Here is a 19115-nt window from a genome sequence, read left to right as displayed (position 1 = left end):
GACGAACGTGCACCCACACACACACACACACACACACACACATACACACACACACACACACACACAGTCACAGACGAATGTGTACACACACACACCCCCACACACCCACATACACACACACACACAACATATTTCCCGTGAGTTGCTTACAAATAGATCCATCTAATGTGAAGAAGCTCTCTGCTGCTCCTCTCCCCAGGGCATGGTCAGCTGACCAAGTGTTAAAGAAAAACACCTCCATTTGCGTCACGAGAAACGTCCCTGCTGTGAGGCCTACGTGCGATATGGTATCAGGGAGGTATGGGGAAGATTTACTAGGGGGGTACTTAGTGGATGAGAGCTAGTCATATGATGGATATGTGAAAAGAGCCAGGTTGACTTACTGTAGAAGAGTGCACTTACGGATGAGGTGGAATGTTCTAGGGCGTTTAGTGAATAGTTTGAAGCACTTTAGAACGTGGAGGAGAAGTGGTTCGGGCCTCCGCGGTGACATCATCCAATAGTCACCTTTGATAAAAGCACGTAGGTGGATTTACGAGAGGGAATCGACAAAGGGAGATACTTAATAGCTACTTAATAGACAATATAAAATAATAATAAAATAATATTATTAATAATAATCATCATCATCATCATCATCATCATATACTACTACTGCAAATAATAACAATAATAATAATTCTTATTAGGCTATTATTATTATAATAACTTTGTCAATATAAAATGTGTCCAATATTTCTCCATGACAAACTGCATATTGACATGTTGGTGACAGCGAGCGGTGTCGTGTGACGCCTGGCAGTGGTCTAGCGTTGACCTCGCCCCGCGGCACCGTAAAGCCTAACCGTGTTGTGACGGGGGGCGATCTTATCAATGGTCCGGTCGTATTGACTACCTGGAGGAGCGCGAGAGCTACGCCGGTCGCCGGTCGGGAGTGCATCTATCACGCGCATCTCCACATCTCCGCAGAGAGACAGAGAGAGGAGAGAGAGAGAGAGAGAGAGAGAGAGAGAGAGAGAGAGAGAGAGAGAGAGAGAGAGAGAGAAGAGAGAGAGAGAGGAGAGAGAGAGAGAGAGAAAGAGAGGGGGAGAGAGAGAGAGAAAGAGAGAGAGACAGAGGAGAGAGAGAGAGAGAGGGAGAGAGAGAGAGAGAGGAGAGAGAGAGAGAGAGGAGAGAGAAAGAGACAGAGAGAGAGAGAGGGAGAGAGAGAGGAGAGAGAGAGAGAGGAGAGAGAGAGGAGAGAGAGTGAGAGAGACAGAGAGAGAGAGAGAGAGAGAGAGGGAGAGAACTGCGACACCGATTCCGGTGCTCCACGGTGGTGGGTTTGGCGGGTGAGTCATCGCCGGTGGGGTTAACCCTTCATCTCCCGGGAGATAAGGGCGATACGGCTCTCTGCGACAGATTGTTGTTTTCATGAACGAACGCATAGTTATTAGGCCTACACTGCAATGGTTGTCATCAAACATCATTGTAATGTGATATTATGTAATGTCGGAGTGGCTTAATAGATGAATGACTTCCAGCTGAGTGAATCTGTGTGTCCCATGCTATTTTGTGAACATTTCTTTCTTTCTTTTTTTTTTTTTACTTAAGATGCATTGTAGTATATGGAAGTATTAATATCACATTAATATCACAAGCATTAGCTCCATGGGACAAAACTGGGACGACCATTTCCCCAAAGCACACATACATTGAGGCCACTTTATGTCCATACATAGATATGAATAGAACTCACTCAATATAAATATAAATTGCTACAGCAGAAATTAGACAGCAGCACTGAAATCTAATTTTAGCAGACTGCATGGTTTTCATTGACCAACCATGCCATATCATAAGCCTAAATAATTTATTATGGATTTCCGAAAGGCTGAGTGAGTATTGCGTGTGTGCTGTGATGACGCGGGAGGGTCAGGTGTTGCCTCATATACTAGGCGCTGTCCGCGGTGCTGAAGACAGAACCACACAGAGATGCTCCACACGTCCACGACTGTCGTCTGAGCTGGTTGCCGAAGGTAAGCACGGAGATTATTATCATTATGCGCTTTTACAACGTGTCTTTAACATCTATTAGTTTGCATTCGCTGATTTTATATGGTTTTATTATCTCATAACGATTCATAAAGCCTGATTTTTAGGCTATGAACAGTCGTCTTGAATAGATTTTAGAAACTGATTGTGCAGTGTTTACTTCGCTTCTATTATCTTGCATTCGCTGATTTTATATGGTTTTATTATCTCATAACGATTCATATAGCCTGATTTTTAACAGTCGTCTTGAATAGATTTTAGAAACTGATTGTGCAGTGTTTACTTCTGATGCATGCTACACAACTGCCCTATGCATGATAATATAATGAAAGGAGAATGGATTAGATTAGGCTGTATCCACTTGGTTATATTATATCCGCACCTGGTTTCATATCGATTTAATTCAGATCAAGGGGGGTTTTGCGAACGGCAGCCCGAAGCGATGTGTTGCCCTGACAACGAGCAGTGACTCATCCAGTGATCTGGGCAAGTCGCTGGAAAAACAGATGAATTTATTAAAGCTCAGAACAGCTCTTGTTGTTCCAAGCAACCCACCTCTCGTCTCTGTATGGATAGCCTAATATAGCCTAATCACGTTGACACAAAATTATAAGTAAAAAAAAAAAAAAAAAAAAAAAAAAAAAAAAAGTGTTAAAAAAAAGCAGGATTTGATTCGTTGTGGAAAGATGGTGCAGGCACACCATGTCCGTTAACCGATACTTCCTCTTTCTCTTTCTGTCTTTCAGGCGATATGATGCTGCTCTCACACCCAAAGTTGCCCACGGGAGGAACCGTGCTCCTCCTCGCCCTCCTCCTCTGTGCGTGCGTCCGGCAGGGCGCGTCCCTGCCCCGTCACCACAGGTTCCGAGGAGAGGAGAGTGAGGACAGGCGCCCCGAAACCTCCTATCTCCCACCCAGCTCCGACATGGTCAAAGCCCTGGAGTACATCGAGAGTCTGAAGCAGCGGGGTCAGGACGGGGCGAGAGAGAAGCCCACCACGGATCACGACCAGGTGGACAAGTTCCGTGTCCTCCTCCAGCTCGCTTCGCTCCAGGACCAGGGCGCTGCGCCCCCGGAACGCCAGGCACCCCCCCCGCCGGCCCAGAGGCAGCAGGACATCCCGGCCGAGCAACTGGTGAGAGCCCTGCTCAGGACCCTCCAGGAACAGTCGGGCAGAGACTCGCTCAAGCCCGCTCCTCCTCCAGTGCCCGGGAACGACCGTCGCGCCCACCGGCACCACTCGGCACCACCCGCCATCCCCGTGAGCGTAGCGGGAGAGAGCTTCCCGAGGCCGCACAAGAAATACCCGCTGATGTTCGAGGACGAGGAGAACCGTGACGCCTACAAGCGGGCCACGGAGGACCTGGACGAGGCGCAGTACACCCCTCAGAGCCTCGCCAACCTGCGCTCCATCTTCGAAGAGCTGGGGAGGATGTCCTCCACCACCAACGGCCTCCAGAAGCGAGGCATCTTCGACGATGACGACGACGAAGATGACATGGACATGTTCAACCTGGGCAACCTGGCCTACGAGGACGTGGCGGGTGGAGAGGAGGAGTGGATCCCCGTGGAGGAGAAGGTGGAGACGGAGGAGGTGGTCAACGGGAGTCACGAGGAGTTCGACAGGGGCCTGGGGGAGGAGGATAACTATGATGAGGATTATGAGGAAGAGGAAGAGGAGGCGGGAGACGCCGGTATGCAGCGACGGGGGGCTGCCACCAGCCAGGATAAAGAAGACCCCCCCGAGGACGACCAGACCAAACTGGTGGACTTCTACCTGTTGAAGATCCTGGAGATGAGCGACCACCAGACGCAGAAGAGGGATAGCAGAGCCGGGGAGCAGAGGAAGAGACTGATCCGCCACTCCCTCATCGACCCCCGGGCGGTGAACGAGCTGCTGGAGATCTCCCTGAAGCTCCACATCCCCCCGGAGGACCTCATCGACATGCTGATCACCGAAGAGTATAGGAAACTCCAGCCTCAAGCCCCATCATCAGCCCGCTACAGGACCAGCAAACCTCCCCCTAATAGGGTCCGATATTACAGCCGCAGAATGCCGGTTAAAAACGCTCCCCACCAGGACATGGACAGAGAGGACTTTCTGAACATCATCGGGGTGGAGACCATCAGCAACGAGTATCCCGTGAGACAGCAGAGGCCGTTTAAGGGTGCCTCTGCTCCGGCCAGGGTGGCAGCCCCCCCGGGGTCCGCTCCAGCGGGAGTTCCTCCAGCGGCACCACCGGCGGCTCCAGTTAAAGTCCCTTCTGCCTCTTCTGGCCGACGAGAGAACCTCTTCTTGTCGGAGCTCAACAAGATGCCCCTGAAGAAGAAGAGGCACGTCGCTGACTACGACAGTGACACGGTGGACGAGGACGAACTGGCGACCTTCCTGGCGGCCAAAATGTTAACTCAGTACCCGGCGAGCACCAACACCATTGCCAAGCGCGACACCCAGGCGCAGATGATGAACACGGGACAGTTCCCCTACGAGCTTTACGAACAGGCGGTGAAAGATTACTTCGATCAAGTAGTGGAGGACACTGAAAAAGGCGCGCCGGCGAAGAGAGAGACCGATTCGGAGACAGGACAGGATGAGATGATGGTGGAGCCCACAGAGAGACAGCTGAAAGATGAGATCACGGTGGAAACGACGGCTCCACAGACCGCGGGAGAGGAGGAGAAGGAGCATCACGGAAAACCAGTCGGTGGGATGTAGACAGACGACAACAACAACAACAACAACTACAACAACAACAAAACACTCCTATGAAATGAATATGAAGTCATGTTTATACTATCTCAAAAATAACCAGTTTGGTGGACGTATTCTAGTTTACATAACATTTGTATATATGACATGAAATATATATAATATGACCTATATCAGTGTGCGGGGCTGGGGGGGGCGAGTGTGTGTTGTGATATTATCTGGGTTTGTGGGTTTCCGATATTGTTACATTATGAAAATGATTCACTGACCTGGAGAGTCAGACTGTCGCCTATGCCTTCCAACCCTCATGCTGCAAGCTCTGTAATTGTTGGACCCTATAGGTTGTTGTGCTATATATGCTCATTTTTAAACCATTTTGTACGTGTTCAATAATGTGTGACGACTCAGAGATAAATAAAGCATTAGCGGTATTATTTTTCTTCTTCCTGCGTTCTGTTGACTTATTATAAAACACATACTACTACTACAATCCTGTTAACACTAATGGTTGAACACTGACGTGTAGGCTACACTCACTGCGTACTTTAGAAACAGCTGCGCACCGTCTCATTCATTCAGGTGGTGGAAGGGTGTGGGGAGTGTTTTCTTGGCACACTTTGCTCCGTTCATACCAATTAATCATCGCTTGGACGCCACAGCCTATTTGAGTATTGTTGCTGACCATGTGCATCACTTCATGGCTATATGCCGCCTACCCATCTTCTAATGACTACTTCCAGTATGATCATGCACTTCATAATGCATCTTCAAGCTCAATTAAAATATTATAAATGAAAAACAATAAACAACACAGTGACAACGTTTCAAGGTAGGGCTTCAAGTGATTGCCTGGTGATCTATGACTGCAGATTGCAATTTTACAGATAAAAATGTCGACCTTTTCATATGGGTGTGTGGACCGTGTAGCCTACTGGTTCGATTGTTTAAGTTCGGCACCTTGGACATTGGTACACGTCAACTCATGGTGAACATGACCCAACACATGACAAAGTTGTATTATCAAAATACACATTTTAATCAGTCTTAAACATCACAAATTGCTCTTTTATAAAAACAAAACAAAAACAAAAAACGATCCCTTCCAATAGAGCTGTGGTTCCCGCCCAGGATAAGATACAGACACATTCAAAACACAACGTCAGTAAAACATTGTAGAAAGGCACTTATTCAACTTTAATATAGCATTAAATACAACATAATTTTTAAATAAATCAATGAGTAGCCTACTGATTGAAAAGCACTTTGGGGTAATAGGTTGTCGTGATTGTCATAACCGCATAGTGCATCTATGATTGACATTATGGGATAATTTAGATAGAACACTCTACATTGAGGTTACATTTTTGGTAATTATAACAACATTTCCCCACTTACAGAAGGAAAACTTCCATTTAACTTCATTTTTATCTCAGGAGATAGTACTTCAGTACCACAGCTGTCAGGGTTGAGGCGAATTCCATTTTAATTCCATCAATTAAGGAAGTGAATTGAATTCTAATTCGGTAACTAAGGGTATTAATTTACAATACCTTTTCAATACAAACGCCTGGATATCTGGATATACTGACCGTATGTTCCAATAGTCACCTACTCGACTGTGTTTGTGTTCTTCACACAGTAGAATTACTGTCCATTGGAAAATAACAACATCTGGAATTAGGTTTTAAAACACTTCCTGGACTGAAGGAATTCGCCGCAACCCTGACTGAGGGCAGTAGAATTCCACTTCATTCCATTTCCGTGTCCAGGGTACATCCAAGAATTCCTGTTTTCCGGAACGTTCCCCCAGCGCGTGTTCCTTCCCAATCCCGTTTTTCCCCCCCCCCAGAGTTAGAAGGCAGGTTTGCTCATGTATTCCTCCATGGTCTAGGAGGACAGAGATGGACTCGTGTGAAACAACAGCGCTGGTTATCATAAACTCAATGAAAAAAAATATCCACTCTCACACTTCTAGAACACACGGGTGAAGAACACAGTAAGGGACAGTTGAAGACGGGGGTTAACTAACACAAGGGTAGCCTCTAACCTTTCTGTCCATATTCAAGGCCCTCCAAACAGCTCCACATCATACCACTCTTTCAGGCATTCTCCCTGAAGCGATATAATGACGACAATCAATGGTGATGCTACAGTGTGAAGAGCAGTGCACTAAGATTAAGAGTATACACGGCATTTATCTGGAGGAGCACAGAGAGAGAGAGAGAGAGAGAGAGAGAAAGACAGGAAGCAAGAGGGGGAAAAAAACGCCCGTCTAACGCGATGCCTAGTACTAGTGATAGGTGCAGGTCTACAGTCAAAGAGACAAGCCCCTTTGGCGTCTGCTGAAGCCCCGGACCTGAAGCAACACTCACTACGGATAATCCAATCTGTCTTTCTGTCGCTCAGTCATTGAGCGAGAGAGAGAGAGAGAGAGAGAGAGAGAGAGAGAGAGAGAGAGAGAGAGAGAGAGAGAGACAGACAGACAGATGAGGGGGCAGAGAGAGAGAGAGAGAGAGAGCGGGGAGAGAGAGAGAGAGGGCGAGAGTGAGAGGGAAAGAGAGAGATGAGGGGGCAGAGAGAGAAAGAGAGAGAGACAGAGCAGGGAGAGAGAGAGAGAGAGACAGAGAGAGGGAGAGAGAGACAGATGAGGGGGCAGAGAGAGAGAGACAGAGAGAGAGACAGACAGTTGGGGAGAGAGAGAGAGGGCGAGAGAGAGAGAGAGAGCAGGGAGAGAGAGAGAGAGAGCAGGGGAAAGAGAGAGGGCGAGAGGGAGACAGATGAGGGGGCAGAGAGAGAGAGAGAGAGAGAGAGAGTGGTCCCCACACACAAGAGCACAGCTAATACGGGTCTACTCATCCTGAGAAGAAGCCTATTAGCTCTGACACAGAAGAGGCGACACCCCCACAGACTCACTCGGCACCACTGTCCGTCCGACCCATACCGACACTGTGTGTGTGGCTAACACCGAAGTTAGCCACACACACTCCCTGCAGTCCGACTCAAACCATACCAAAAAGCCGAGTACTCAGAACTTTGTAAAAAGAGGACAGGAATAACTACTAATCACAATCTATGACAACAGTGTTAGTACACCACACCAACATTATGCGTAAACCCATTCCACAACAACAGCATCCACAGCAGCGACATCTATGCGCTTTCACTCCGCCTGCAACACAACAATCTCCTTGAACCTGACTCTGTGGTGAATTGTAGGAGAGTGTGTAAGTGTGTGTGTATATGTGTATGTGTGTGTGTATGTGTGTGTGTGTGTATATATGTGTGTGTGTGTGTGTGTGTGTGTCTCACCTCCTGCAGCATGTCCGAGGACTCGATGCAGCCGGCCACTATCTGTTTGGACGTCTCCTGCACCTCGCCGCCCAATAGGAACTCGTCCAGGATGAAGTAAGCCTTCTCAAAGTTGAAGATGATGTCCAGCTCACACACCTGACGAGGGAATACGACCATATCAATGTCCCCACGAACGCTACAAATGACAAGTCACGACTTGGCTCTTCGGGGAGTCTAGGCCCAGGGTTACTTTATAGTTTAATCACAGATAAAAATCTGACCTCCAAAATGGATATATTACAAAGCTTCAGACAAGCAGTACATTGTTAGTTGTAGCTTTGGGAATAATACGTGGATAAAGTACAAGAGAAGAGAGAACAAAAAAATAAAAGAGAGAGAGAGAGAGACAGTGAGAGAGAGAGAGACAGAGACAGAGAGAGAGAGAGAGAGAGAGAGACAGAGAGAGAGCGATAGAGAGAGAGAGACAGTGAGAGAGAGACAGAGAGAGAGACAGAGAGAGAGAGAGAGAGAGAGAGAGACAGAGAGAGAGAGACAGTGAGAGAGAGAGAGACAGAGAGAGACAGAGAGAGAGAGAGACAGAGAGACAGAGAGAGAGAGAGAGAGAGAGACAGAGAGAGAGAGAGAGAGACAGAGAGAGAGAGAGACATAGAGAGAGAGATAGATAGAGAGAGACAGTGAGAGAGAGAGAGACAGAGAGAGAGACACAGAGAGAGAGACAGAGAGACAGAGACAGAGAGAGAGAGAGATGGAAGCCAGCCACAGCCCAGAGCAGAGCAGAGGGAGGTGTGAGATACAATACAATTCGATAAGCTTCATTAGCAGGATTAGGCGTCTTACATTGACGAGACACACACACACACACACGCACACGCACACGCAGCAAGTGAAAGAAGAGAAGACAGACAGAGGGGTATTTCAGAGACGCGCGTCTCCTCTTACGTTGCCAAAGTACTTGTCCAGCAGCTCCACGTAGCGATGCAGCACCTCCAGAGCCAGGAGCTCGTTCTCCCCGTCCTCCAGACCCAGACAGAAGTACAGGCTGGCGTACCTGGAGGAGAGGGGGGGGGGGGGTGGAGGACAGAGAGGGTGATGAAATACTACAACAGGAGGAGGGAGGGGAGTTGACAGAGAGAGCAATAGGTGGGAGGGGAGGGGAGGTGATACAGAGAGCGATACGTGGGAGGGGAGGGGAGGTAATAGAGAGAGCTATCAGTGGGAGGGGAGGGGAGGTGATAGAGAGAGCGATAGGTGGGAGGGGAGGGGAGGTGAGAGAGAGAGCTATCGGTGGGAGGGGAGAGGAGGTGAGAGAGAGAGCTATCGGTGGGAGGAGAGGTGATGAAGGCTTGGATTACAGGGTTATGGGTAGGGTCGTCCCAAGGATCCCACTTAGTGTAACCGGGTTGAGATGGCAACACCCCCACGCACGCTGTCCAATGGCTAGCTTCTTCGTTAGCGTAGCTGGTTTAACATCAGGGCCCAGAGGAAGCAAGTCAAATCGCGGGGGGACTGTTTGCAACCACTTGATGTCTGTTTCATTGGCATCTACCATAGATGGAGGGACAGGCAGTTGGACAGGTCATACTATAAGCTGGCATACCTAAAGATAGAGAAGTAGGGGATGTTATCTATCTAGACAGAGAGAGAGAAGTAGGGGATGGTATCTATCTAGAGAGAGAGAGAGAGAGAGATGAAGATGTGTGTGAGAGAGAGAGAGAGAGAGAGAATTAGGGGGGATGTTATTTATCTAGAGCAGACCTGGGCATTGTACGGCCCGCGGGCCAAATACGTCCCGCCAGATGATTCTGACCGCCCGCGAAAGATTACATGATAATTAGAAAATACATTTAAAAAAAAAAGAAAAGATTATTATTATTATTATATATTATATTTTCTAATTATCTCATGGGTGGACTAAAACCGCATTGCTTTTATTTTGAAGCCCATTTATTCTCACAGTGCACGCAATCGTGCACGTGAAATGCGTGTGATTGACAACCTGTCTTCCTTCCGTGTCACCCCTGAACTGTCTACCTTCCTTGTCACCCCTGAAAAATGCGAAAATGTCGGCTTATGCCAAAAAGAGGAAAGTGGATGCCGAACGCAGAACTTTCAAACAAATATGGACTACTAATTTTTATATTAGTATAAAACGCGCGACTTCAAGCTTACGGAGGAGCTGGCAGCAATCCGGCCAATGAAAGGAACCACAACGGGGAGTGATCTGTTCACCGAGGTCAACGCATGCATGGACAAACTGGGACTCGAATGGGACAGACTGGCAGGTGTCACTACGGATGGATGTCCGAATTTGACAGGGAAAAATTTTGGGCTTTTGAAAAGAATGCAAGATAAAGTGAGTGAACTCAACGCAGAGCAGAAATTGGTGTTTATACATTGTATTATTCATCAGCAAGCGTTGTGCAAGTCAGTGCTAAAACTTAGCCATGTGGTTGATGTTGTTACTACAACAGTTAATTTCATCAGAGCGCGAGCATTAAATCACAGGCAGTTTGTTTCACTATTGGAGGAGCAAGAGAGCGAACATGGTGATGTCAGGTACCGGACAGCTGTCAGATGGCTCAGCCTGGGCAAAGTGCTAAAAAGGTTTTGGGTTCTGAAATCAGAGATAAAGGAGTTTTGTGAGATGAAAGGCAAAACCATCCCAGAGCTGTCTGATGAGGACTGGATGGCAGATTTATCATTTGCTGTTGATGTGACTGCAATGATGAATGAACTGAACACACAACTGCAGGGCAAGGGCCTTTTTGTTCATGAAATGCATAGCCATGTGAAAGCCTTCATGACAAAGTTGCAATTCATTTCAAGGCAACTAGGCAGCAACAATCTCAAACACATGAAAACCCTGAAAGAAGTCAAACCATCAGCTGATCACCGGCACAGGTACTCATCCATGTTAGGAGCACTGCATGATGCATTTTCAAGGCGTTTTCAAGATTTCAAAAAGGTTGAGGATGAAATGCAGCTGTTTTCCTCTCCCTTTACCTGCAGTGTTGAAATTCTATTTGAATAAATGATATTTTTGAAAGCTAACCTCACCTTTTAATTGCCAAATAATAACATACACTCTTACCAGCGGTCAAAACAATGCCATTTACTGCTTTTTATATAGAAATAAAATGTATATTATGCATAATTGAGTTCGGAATTTTGGCCCGGCCCTCCAAAATATTTTCAGTTGCTCATTTGGCCCCCTGGGAAAAATAATTGCCCACCCCTGATCTAGAGAGAGAGAGAGAGAGAGAGAGATGAAGATGTGAGAGAGAGAGAGAGAGAGAGATGAAGATGGGTGTGAGAGAGAGAAAGAGACAGCAGTAGTCAGATGATCGTATCAGAAAGGCTCTCCCCCACCTCTTGTAGACGATCTTCAGGTCGCTCCAGTGCATGAAGTTGCAGGAGCGCGGTTTCCGTGCCAACACCATGGTGGTCATGTCCCGGACGATCTTCTTCTTCTCTCTGTCGGTGATGGGCGTGAACCACTTCTGGAGGCGGAGCTTCCCCTGGCGGCTGAAGAGCAGCAGGAAATGCATCTGACGGGGAGAGAACGAACACACACACACACACACACACAGAGACACAGACACACACAGAGACACACACACACACACACAGACACACACACACAGACACAGACACACAGACACACAGACACACAGACACACACACACACACACACACACACACACACACACACCTCAGTCTGAGTCACTCTTTGCCGGCCAGCAAACGGAAGGTTGTTGGTTCGATCCCCACCCCCGGAGGGAGCCGGATATGAGCTGGTGACTGGAGGGTTGCTGGCATCATATCTAAGGTGCCTACCACTGCCGTTGTGCCCTTGAGCAAGGCACTTAACCCCCCTTAACTGCTCCAGGTGCACCGAGAAAAGGCTGACCCTGTGCCCTGAGGGGCGGGGGCACGCGCGCGGGGGGAGGGGGTGTTTGTAAATACCACATTCCAAACAATGATTGATTCATTGATTGATGTGCAAATAAAACAAGGTTTGGTTTGTTTGTCTTCATTAACTATCTCGTCCCTGGAGTCAGAGGTACAGTACGGGGGCCTGTATCAGCACTTTCCATTAAAGAGTAACTCCACTAACCTAATATCACAACCAAAAGACAAAGAGAGTGAGGTGGTGGGAAGAGATAGAGGTACAGAAGGAGGGGGAGGGGAGGGATAGAGTGAAATCCAATCCAACTGTTGCTGCTGTTTTGTTTTCGAAGAGAAAACAAAACAATGTTAATGTTTGGAAAGTGTGTTTCCTTGCTTTGTTCGGCTGGATGTCAGACTCTTCATTCCTTTTGAGGACGAGAGAACGGCTGCAACACAGTTTCTCTGATTTCATCTTCCTCCCATTGTTGACTTCAAAGGAGCTCGAATGACAAAGATGTCTGGGCCACGTCTCACTGCGGATGTGCCTGGCTGTCCAGGGTTGTTGTCACCCGAGCTGCAGCCAGCGACACCCTGGCTTCATAATATGTTAGGTGCGCAACAAACAAAGCTAAGAATGAGAAGGTTCTATCTCCGTTTAGAATGATAAGGTTCTATCTCCGTTTAGAATGATAAGGTTCTATCTCCGTTTAGAATGATAAGGTTCTATCTCCGTTTAGGGCAGTTCAGAGATATTGAGCGTCAACGTTTTTACATTCCATTATGTTCTGTGAGATGGAACCTTTGTATTTTATGAATTACTAACTCAAAAATGTCAACATTTAAAAAAATAACACCACACAGGCAATAATAAACACCTAATGGATCAGATTATGTAAAACAAAACTCAATTTTTACCAAAAATGGAGATAGAACCTTATAATTCTAACATCACGACTTGTCATTACAATAGAGTTCTTTCTTTCATGTATATGTGTACGCATACGTGTACCACTGTAACAGGTAGGCAAACACTCGTGACAAAAGGCTCCAATGCCACAAGGGCAGCGGTGTCACCTCACCAGCAGGGCGACACAGCCAGGGGACGAAACCTGTTTCTCTTGGTGGACTGGTAGGTTGAGGAAATGCACACCTTACTTCCGACTGGAGCTTCAACACCAAACGCACTCAGTCATACATACGCACATAACTCTTCCAAATGCACTCATATACGCACAAAATGACAGAACAGGTTTTCTTACTCGGTTATCGACCTAGGTAAAGTTGGATCTGACTGTGCAAACAAACAGCAGGTAGGTAATGTATGCGACAGGTGCCACCGTGTCACCGTTTGGAAAGTCTGACTCAGTCGCGGGGTCGTTCACCTGCACACAGTTACACCAACTCACCATCTTGAGGGTATAAGCGTCGATCCGGGGTTGTTGTCAAATAAACAAATCTATAATAATAAAATAAAACACTTTAAACCTCGCACGGTGCGCGGAGAGACTCGGGAGAGAGCATTGCTAGTCGTCTTCGGAATGATCGCTCCGACTCCGTCGACAAAAGTTGGTGAACTCCTCCTCCCTCCCTCCCCCTTCCAGACCGACCGACCCTCCCTCCCTCCCTCCCTCCCTCCCTCCCTCCCTCCCTCCCTCCCTCCCTCCCTCCCTCCCTCCCTCCCTCCCTCCCTCCCTCCCTCCCTCCCTCCCTCCCTCCCTCCCTCCCTCCCTCCCTCCCTCCCTCCCTCCCCTCCCTCCCTCCCCTCCCTCCCCTCCCCTCCCCTCCCCTCCCCTCCCCTCCCCTCCCTCCCTCCCTTCCCCTCCCTTCCACTCCCTCCCTCCCTCCCTCCCTCCCTCCCTTCCAGACCATTCCCAGAGGGACACACCCCCGCGCGTCATCGCTTCTCTGCTGCTGGATTGGTCGTGGGGGACTTGAGGTGCACCTGTTTGCAGAAGGTATCATTTGATCAATCAAACCATCACCTGTCCTGAACACCAACCAACATCGTCAGTAAAAAAAAAAAACATTTCGCACATTTTATTTCCAAATATACTAGACGCCTCAAGATTATTTGAACGATTGAGTTTTTATGAAGTGCGTGTGTTGTTCTCGTTTGTGGCGCTAGAGGCAGCACTGCGCCCTGACACTGAACTCATTGATTTGCACATGTGACGTGTGTCTGTCACAGAGGTCTGGGCTGGTCAGGAGCCTATTTCAGAGCAATGCTTGAGAGGCGCTGCTGGATGAGGAGCACTTGAACATGAAAAGCAATCATGTCTCTGTATCGCAATTTGATCTGGTTTTTTAAAGGGATCCACGAATACACAAGGTGAGTAAAGGAACTGTTTAGATGTGACTGCTTTTTCTATTGTATGTTGCTGTCAAATAATAACAGGAATTGTTTACAAAGTCATGGCAATAGTGTTAACTGTATATTGTTAAGGACTGGGCTTCTTAAATGTATATTGTGTGTCCCTCTGTGCTTCTGTTTATTGTAACTTTTTTCTATTCAGCAGCTCATGATAAGAATGGTACAGTATGGGACATCCTTCATGTTTATTCAGAAGGATATCACAGATCACTGTATGGCACTTGCAGTACCAGACACACACTCACACACACACACACACACGCACACACAAACCCTCTTTTCACTCACAGTACAATAGTTCCATTGACAGATGGAGTGCCTAGTCATTTTAGGTCGTCAGTCAGATCAACAGTTGAACCGATTTTCAAAGAGCTGATAGAAGAATTCTAGACGGTCAAACTCCAATCCAGATTATTATCACAGAAAATTGCAAGAATTTTTAAAATATATATTTATATATATATAGTTTTCTACCACAGTTTGCGATGACATTCAGTACATCTTTAGCTGAATTCATGGTTATTTGGATGGACTGATTGACTAGGCTGATGGATTGAATATGTCTCCCCCCCCGCCCCCCCTCCCCAATAGGAACGGATATGACGCTGCATCTAAGAGCTTCGTGGCGAAGGAACTGGAGGTGTCTGTGGTGGGAAGGTCCTTCCTGATCACCGGAGCCAACAGTGGCATTGGGAAAGCCACCGCCATGGCCATTGCAAAGAGAGGTAGCCTACTGTCTGGGCCTGGTCGCCATGACGATAAGGAGTTATAGTCCCACCCCCAGGTTTAGGATTAGTGTAATAGGGTCATCTAGGACTGAACCCACCCCCTCCCCCGCCTCCCCTCCCCTATTTTCCCCACTTCTACTTGACCCACTCATGACATTGGGTTGTTTTCTGGGCAGGTCTCAGGGTTAGGGCTGTTGTTGCTGATGACGTCCCCCCCCCTGTTTTGTGTCCAGGTGGTACGGTCCACATGGTGTGTCGGAACAAGGAGACAGCTGAGGATGCCAAGGTAGACATCGTCAAGGAGTCCAGGAACACGGTAAGCGTGGGTGTATGCGTGTGTGTGTGTGGGTGTGTGAGCACGGGCGTGTGTGTGTGTGTGTGTGTGTGTGTGTGTGCGGGCACGTGCATGTGTGTGTGTGTGTGTGTGTGTGTATTAACTCCGTTGACAGCGATAGTGTCAGGCCTCCCTGCCATCAACACCGCTTCTCGTTGCAGGAAGTACACATCCACATTCTGGACCTGTCCGAGACACACAAGGTGTCCGAATTTGCCGAAGCCTTCAAGAAGCAATACCCGACCCTCAACGTGCTGGTAGGAGCCACAGACAACCCCCCCACCCACCCCACCCTCCATTCTCTAATGTTAAGTGAGCATTGACTGATTTATTGAGTGAATATGGTGTGTGTGTGTGTGTGTGTCTTTTTCTGTTATGGCAGATTAACAACGCTGGGTGTATGGCAAGCAAGAGAGAAGTGAACGGTCAAGGACTGGAGAATAGCTTTGCTACCAACACCCTGGGTAAGGCCATCCTGGGTCAGGCCACCGATAGGCTCTTGTATAAGCCTTTAGGTTTGAAACAGGAGCCTGCAGGAATGTATTGCGGTCCATGGCGGTACAACACCGGCCGCTTTCCGAAATCGGATTTGAAATCCGATCGACATCATTCCCCCGTGGATTACAAACGATTGTCTCTCTCTCTCTCTCTCTCTCTCTCTCTCTCTCTCTCTCTCTCTCCCAAAGGAGTGTATATTCTCACCCAGGGCCTCATTCCACTACTGCAGAAGAGCCGTGATCCGAGAGTGGTGGGTACACACACACGCACAAACTCACCCACCCACATACACACAGACACGCACACACAACCCTCAACACATTGTTCTCATGACTTCTGATGGAGCTCCAGTGCATCACCACTGACCCCCTTGCCCTCTGGCCTTCCTGCCCTGCCCAGATCACAGTGTCGTCCGGGGGCATGCTGGTCCAGAAGCTCTCCGCCGACCACCTCCAGGCTGACAGAGGCTACTACGACGGCACCATGGTCTACGCCCAGAACAAGGTAGAGCACAGGAGACCAGGCCTCCTGCCATCAGTGATCTCCTATAGGCAAGGGATAAGGAGTCAAGGGTCTGGGAGTCAGGGGCCTAGGAGTCAAGGGCCTAGGAGTCAAGGGCCTAGGAGTCAAGGGCTTAGGAGTCAGCTGGACACATTTTGCTAAGGGGTTCCGGGAGGGGGGATGCCTAGTGAATTTTGAGAAAATGATACAGACAAAATCTGTGATCTTCATTTATAATTGAAGCGAATGACGAGGCTAATAGGGGGTCTGCCAGAGGGGCATTGACTCTGGTACGCCCCCCCTGTTCCCCCCCGTACTCCTACGCCCCTGGCCACAGGACATTAACAATGGCCCAGTCAGAGGTTTGTGCGTGTGTATGTGTGTGTCCGTGTGTGTGCGTGCGTGTGTGTGTGTGTGCGCATGTGTGTGCCTGTGTCCGTCTGCGTTTGTGTCTGTGTGTGCCTGTGTCCATGTGTGTGCCTGTGTTTGTGTCTGTGTGTATGCGTGTGTGTGTGTGTCTATGTGTGTCTATGTGTATGTGTGTGTGTATATGTGTGTGTTGTTCCCCTGCAGAGGCAGCAGGTGGTGCTGACAGAGGAATGGGCCAAATGCAACCCAGCCATCCACTTCTCTGTGATGCACCCGGGCTGGGTCGATACCCCAGGTACACACACACACACACACACACAATTATTTCTGAATATTTATAAACAGAATATTTGTACATTTTTCCCTGCACATTTCTATAGAGAGTGCTATAGAAATAGAACTATATTTATTGTCTGAAACATTCTGTCTGAACGTTCTACCCTATTGAACAGCCCATAATCTCTCTCTTCTCAAACTCTGTAGTTTTGACTCTGACCCCATCTCTCTCTCTCCAGCTGTGTCCAGAGCGATGCCTCAGTTCCACCAGATGATGGGGGACAGGCTGAGGAGTGCACCGCAGGGGGCCGACACCGTGGTGTGGCTGGCTCTGACCAGGGCTGCTGGCAAAACAGTCAGCGGACAGTTCTTCCAAGGTTGGCAAGAGAGAGAGAGACAGTGTGTGTGTGTGTGTGTTTGTGTACAGCTCTGGAAAAAAATAAGAGACCACTATGCAAAATTATAATTTTCTCTGGTTTTACTATTTTTAGTTATGTGCTTGAGTAAAAATAATCTTGTTTTATTCTATAAACTACTGACAACATTTCTCCCAAATTCCAATGCAAAAAAAAAACAAGTTCATATTCATTTTTAAACAACACAATATTGATGTTTTAACTTAGGAAGAGTTTAGAAATCAATATTTGGTGGAATAACCCTGATTTTCAATCACAGCTTCCATGCGTCTTGGCGTGCTCTCCACCAGTCTTCCACTTTGCTGTTGGATGACTATGCCACTCCTGGTGCAAAAAATCAAGCAGCTCGGCCATTTGTTCTTTTTTGCTATCCAGGATCAGATCGAGCTGGCTGATATCCCCAATACGACTCAAAATCAGCCAGCTAGATCTGATCCTGGGTAGCAAAAAATAATCTGGATCATTTTGATCCAGATTAAAAGTTTTGAACAACTGGGCCATGGAGATGAGAGGCTGTGTTGTGTGTTCCAGATCGGAGGCCCGTCCCGGCCCACCTGCCCCTGGCCTGGACCCACAGCTCCAAGGAGGAGGTCCGCACCTTCATGACCCGGTTGGAGTCCCTGGCCCAGACAGCCCAGGCCCACCCCGAGACCCAACTCAGCGGCGCCCCCATCGCTGTGACGCTATGACTCGCCTTACCCCTCCTCCTTCACACGGCAGAGCCACACTGAGCTGTACTAGGCTAGCCTGGTCACTCACCCAACATAGTTAGCGATACAGTCCTGGATCATGTGAAAGGAAAATGTCCTTGTCAGCTTAGTATGGTTGGAGTCGGCCCTGTAGAATGTGTAAAGCCCCCCCCCCCCCATACAGCTTCTCAAATGGGACAGCAGCTGGTAAAAGAGGGAACAAGTCTGCAACCAATCAAAATGTTCAGACTTTTATTCTGAAAATGATTTTCAAACGTTGTTGAAAATCAATGACACACTGGCTAGTCAAGCCAGACTAACTAGGTAGTAGTGGGGATTACTCACCGAATCCATTGCATTGCAATATTGTGGCTTGACTAGCGAGTGTGTCATTGATTTTCAACAACACTGACATTTATTTACATTTTTCAAAATGAAAGTCTGAACATTCGGTCGGTTGCCGACTTGTTCCCTCTTTCACCAGCTGCTGACAAACGTTCTCCACCAAATCAAGAGAAGAGTCAAGAAGTAAAGAGCTACTGGGGAGAAAAGGAAAGCCTAATTGTGATATTATATTTGAGAAATGTATTTCTAACTCATACCCAGTTGCAATAACAGAATAGTTAAACCCTAATCATTAAACCCTTTTTGATGGTTCTCCTCAGGGTTTGGGCCGCGTTCAACTACAATATGACCAATGACCATGAGATGATGCACCATGAGAGGCCGTAGTACCTCGTTCTGTTACCATGTTGTTTACTGTGTTGGTATTGTACTGAAATTGAATGATCTGAACAATTGATTCATTAACCGAAACGTCACATCGTTCAAATGAAATTAACTTTGTATTCAACGTCTGTTCGTTTTGACTCAGTGTCCCTCCCTGGCGTGTCCTGGAATATCTTCATTTGACAATAAACAGATAAACTCAATACCATATTTTTCCTCAGTCTGTGAGACTAGAATGTGAACGGTAACATGATTGA

At 47.7% G+C, this 19115-nt stretch overlaps 3 protein-coding genes across 4 annotated transcripts; 2 read left to right on the top strand and 1 right to left on the bottom strand.

Moving 5' to 3' along the window:
- Positions 1-2788: 2788 nt before the first annotated feature.
- On the top strand, positions 2789-4750 carry scg2b (secretogranin II b; the record flags this gene model as incomplete). The annotated part of the gene is made up of 1 exon (XM_080546486.1): positions 2789-4750. One exon carries the CDS (start codon positions 2789-2791, stop codon positions 4748-4750), a length of 1962 nt encoding a protein of 653 aa, XP_080402612.1.
- A 1834-nt stretch (positions 4751-6584) lies between these two features.
- ap1s3b (adaptor related protein complex 1 subunit sigma 3b) lies at positions 6585-13506 on the bottom strand. 2 transcript variants are annotated; one of them, XM_080546376.1, is made up of 5 exons: positions 13354-13506; positions 11426-11604; positions 8996-9104; positions 8054-8191; positions 6585-6631 (listed from the first exon to the last, which is right to left on the bottom strand). In XM_080546376.1, the coding sequence occupies exons 1-5, from the start codon at positions 13354-13356 to the stop codon at positions 6596-6598; spliced, it is 465 nt and encodes a 154-aa protein (XP_080402502.1). In that variant the 5' UTR covers positions 13357-13506; the 3' UTR covers positions 6585-6595. The 2 variants fall into 2 exon arrangements, with proteins under 2 accessions (XP_080402502.1, XP_080402501.1); XM_080546375.1 differs by lacking the exon at positions 6585-6631 and adding an exon at positions 6791-6856.
- Positions 13507-14220: 714 nt separating this feature from the next.
- On the top strand, positions 14221-18129 carry LOC308172184 (dehydrogenase/reductase SDR family member 12-like; the record flags this gene model as incomplete). The annotated part of the gene is made up of 10 exons (XM_080547094.1): positions 14221-14276; positions 14910-15043; positions 15280-15362; positions 15542-15637; positions 15763-15844; positions 16067-16128; positions 16278-16382; positions 16953-17043; positions 17264-17401; positions 17972-18129. 10 exons carry the CDS (start codon positions 14221-14223, stop codon positions 18127-18129), a joined length of 1005 nt encoding a protein of 334 aa, XP_080403220.1.
- Between the last annotated feature and the right edge of the window lie 986 nt (positions 18130-19115).

The sequence above is a fragment of the Nansenia antarctica genome, assembly GCF_963989245.1.
Source record: "Nansenia antarctica genome assembly, chromosome: 16".
Classification (NCBI taxonomy): domain Eukaryota; kingdom Metazoa; phylum Chordata; class Actinopteri; order Argentiniformes; family Microstomatidae; genus Nansenia; species Nansenia antarctica.
This window is presented reverse-complemented; position numbering and strand designations above follow the sequence as displayed.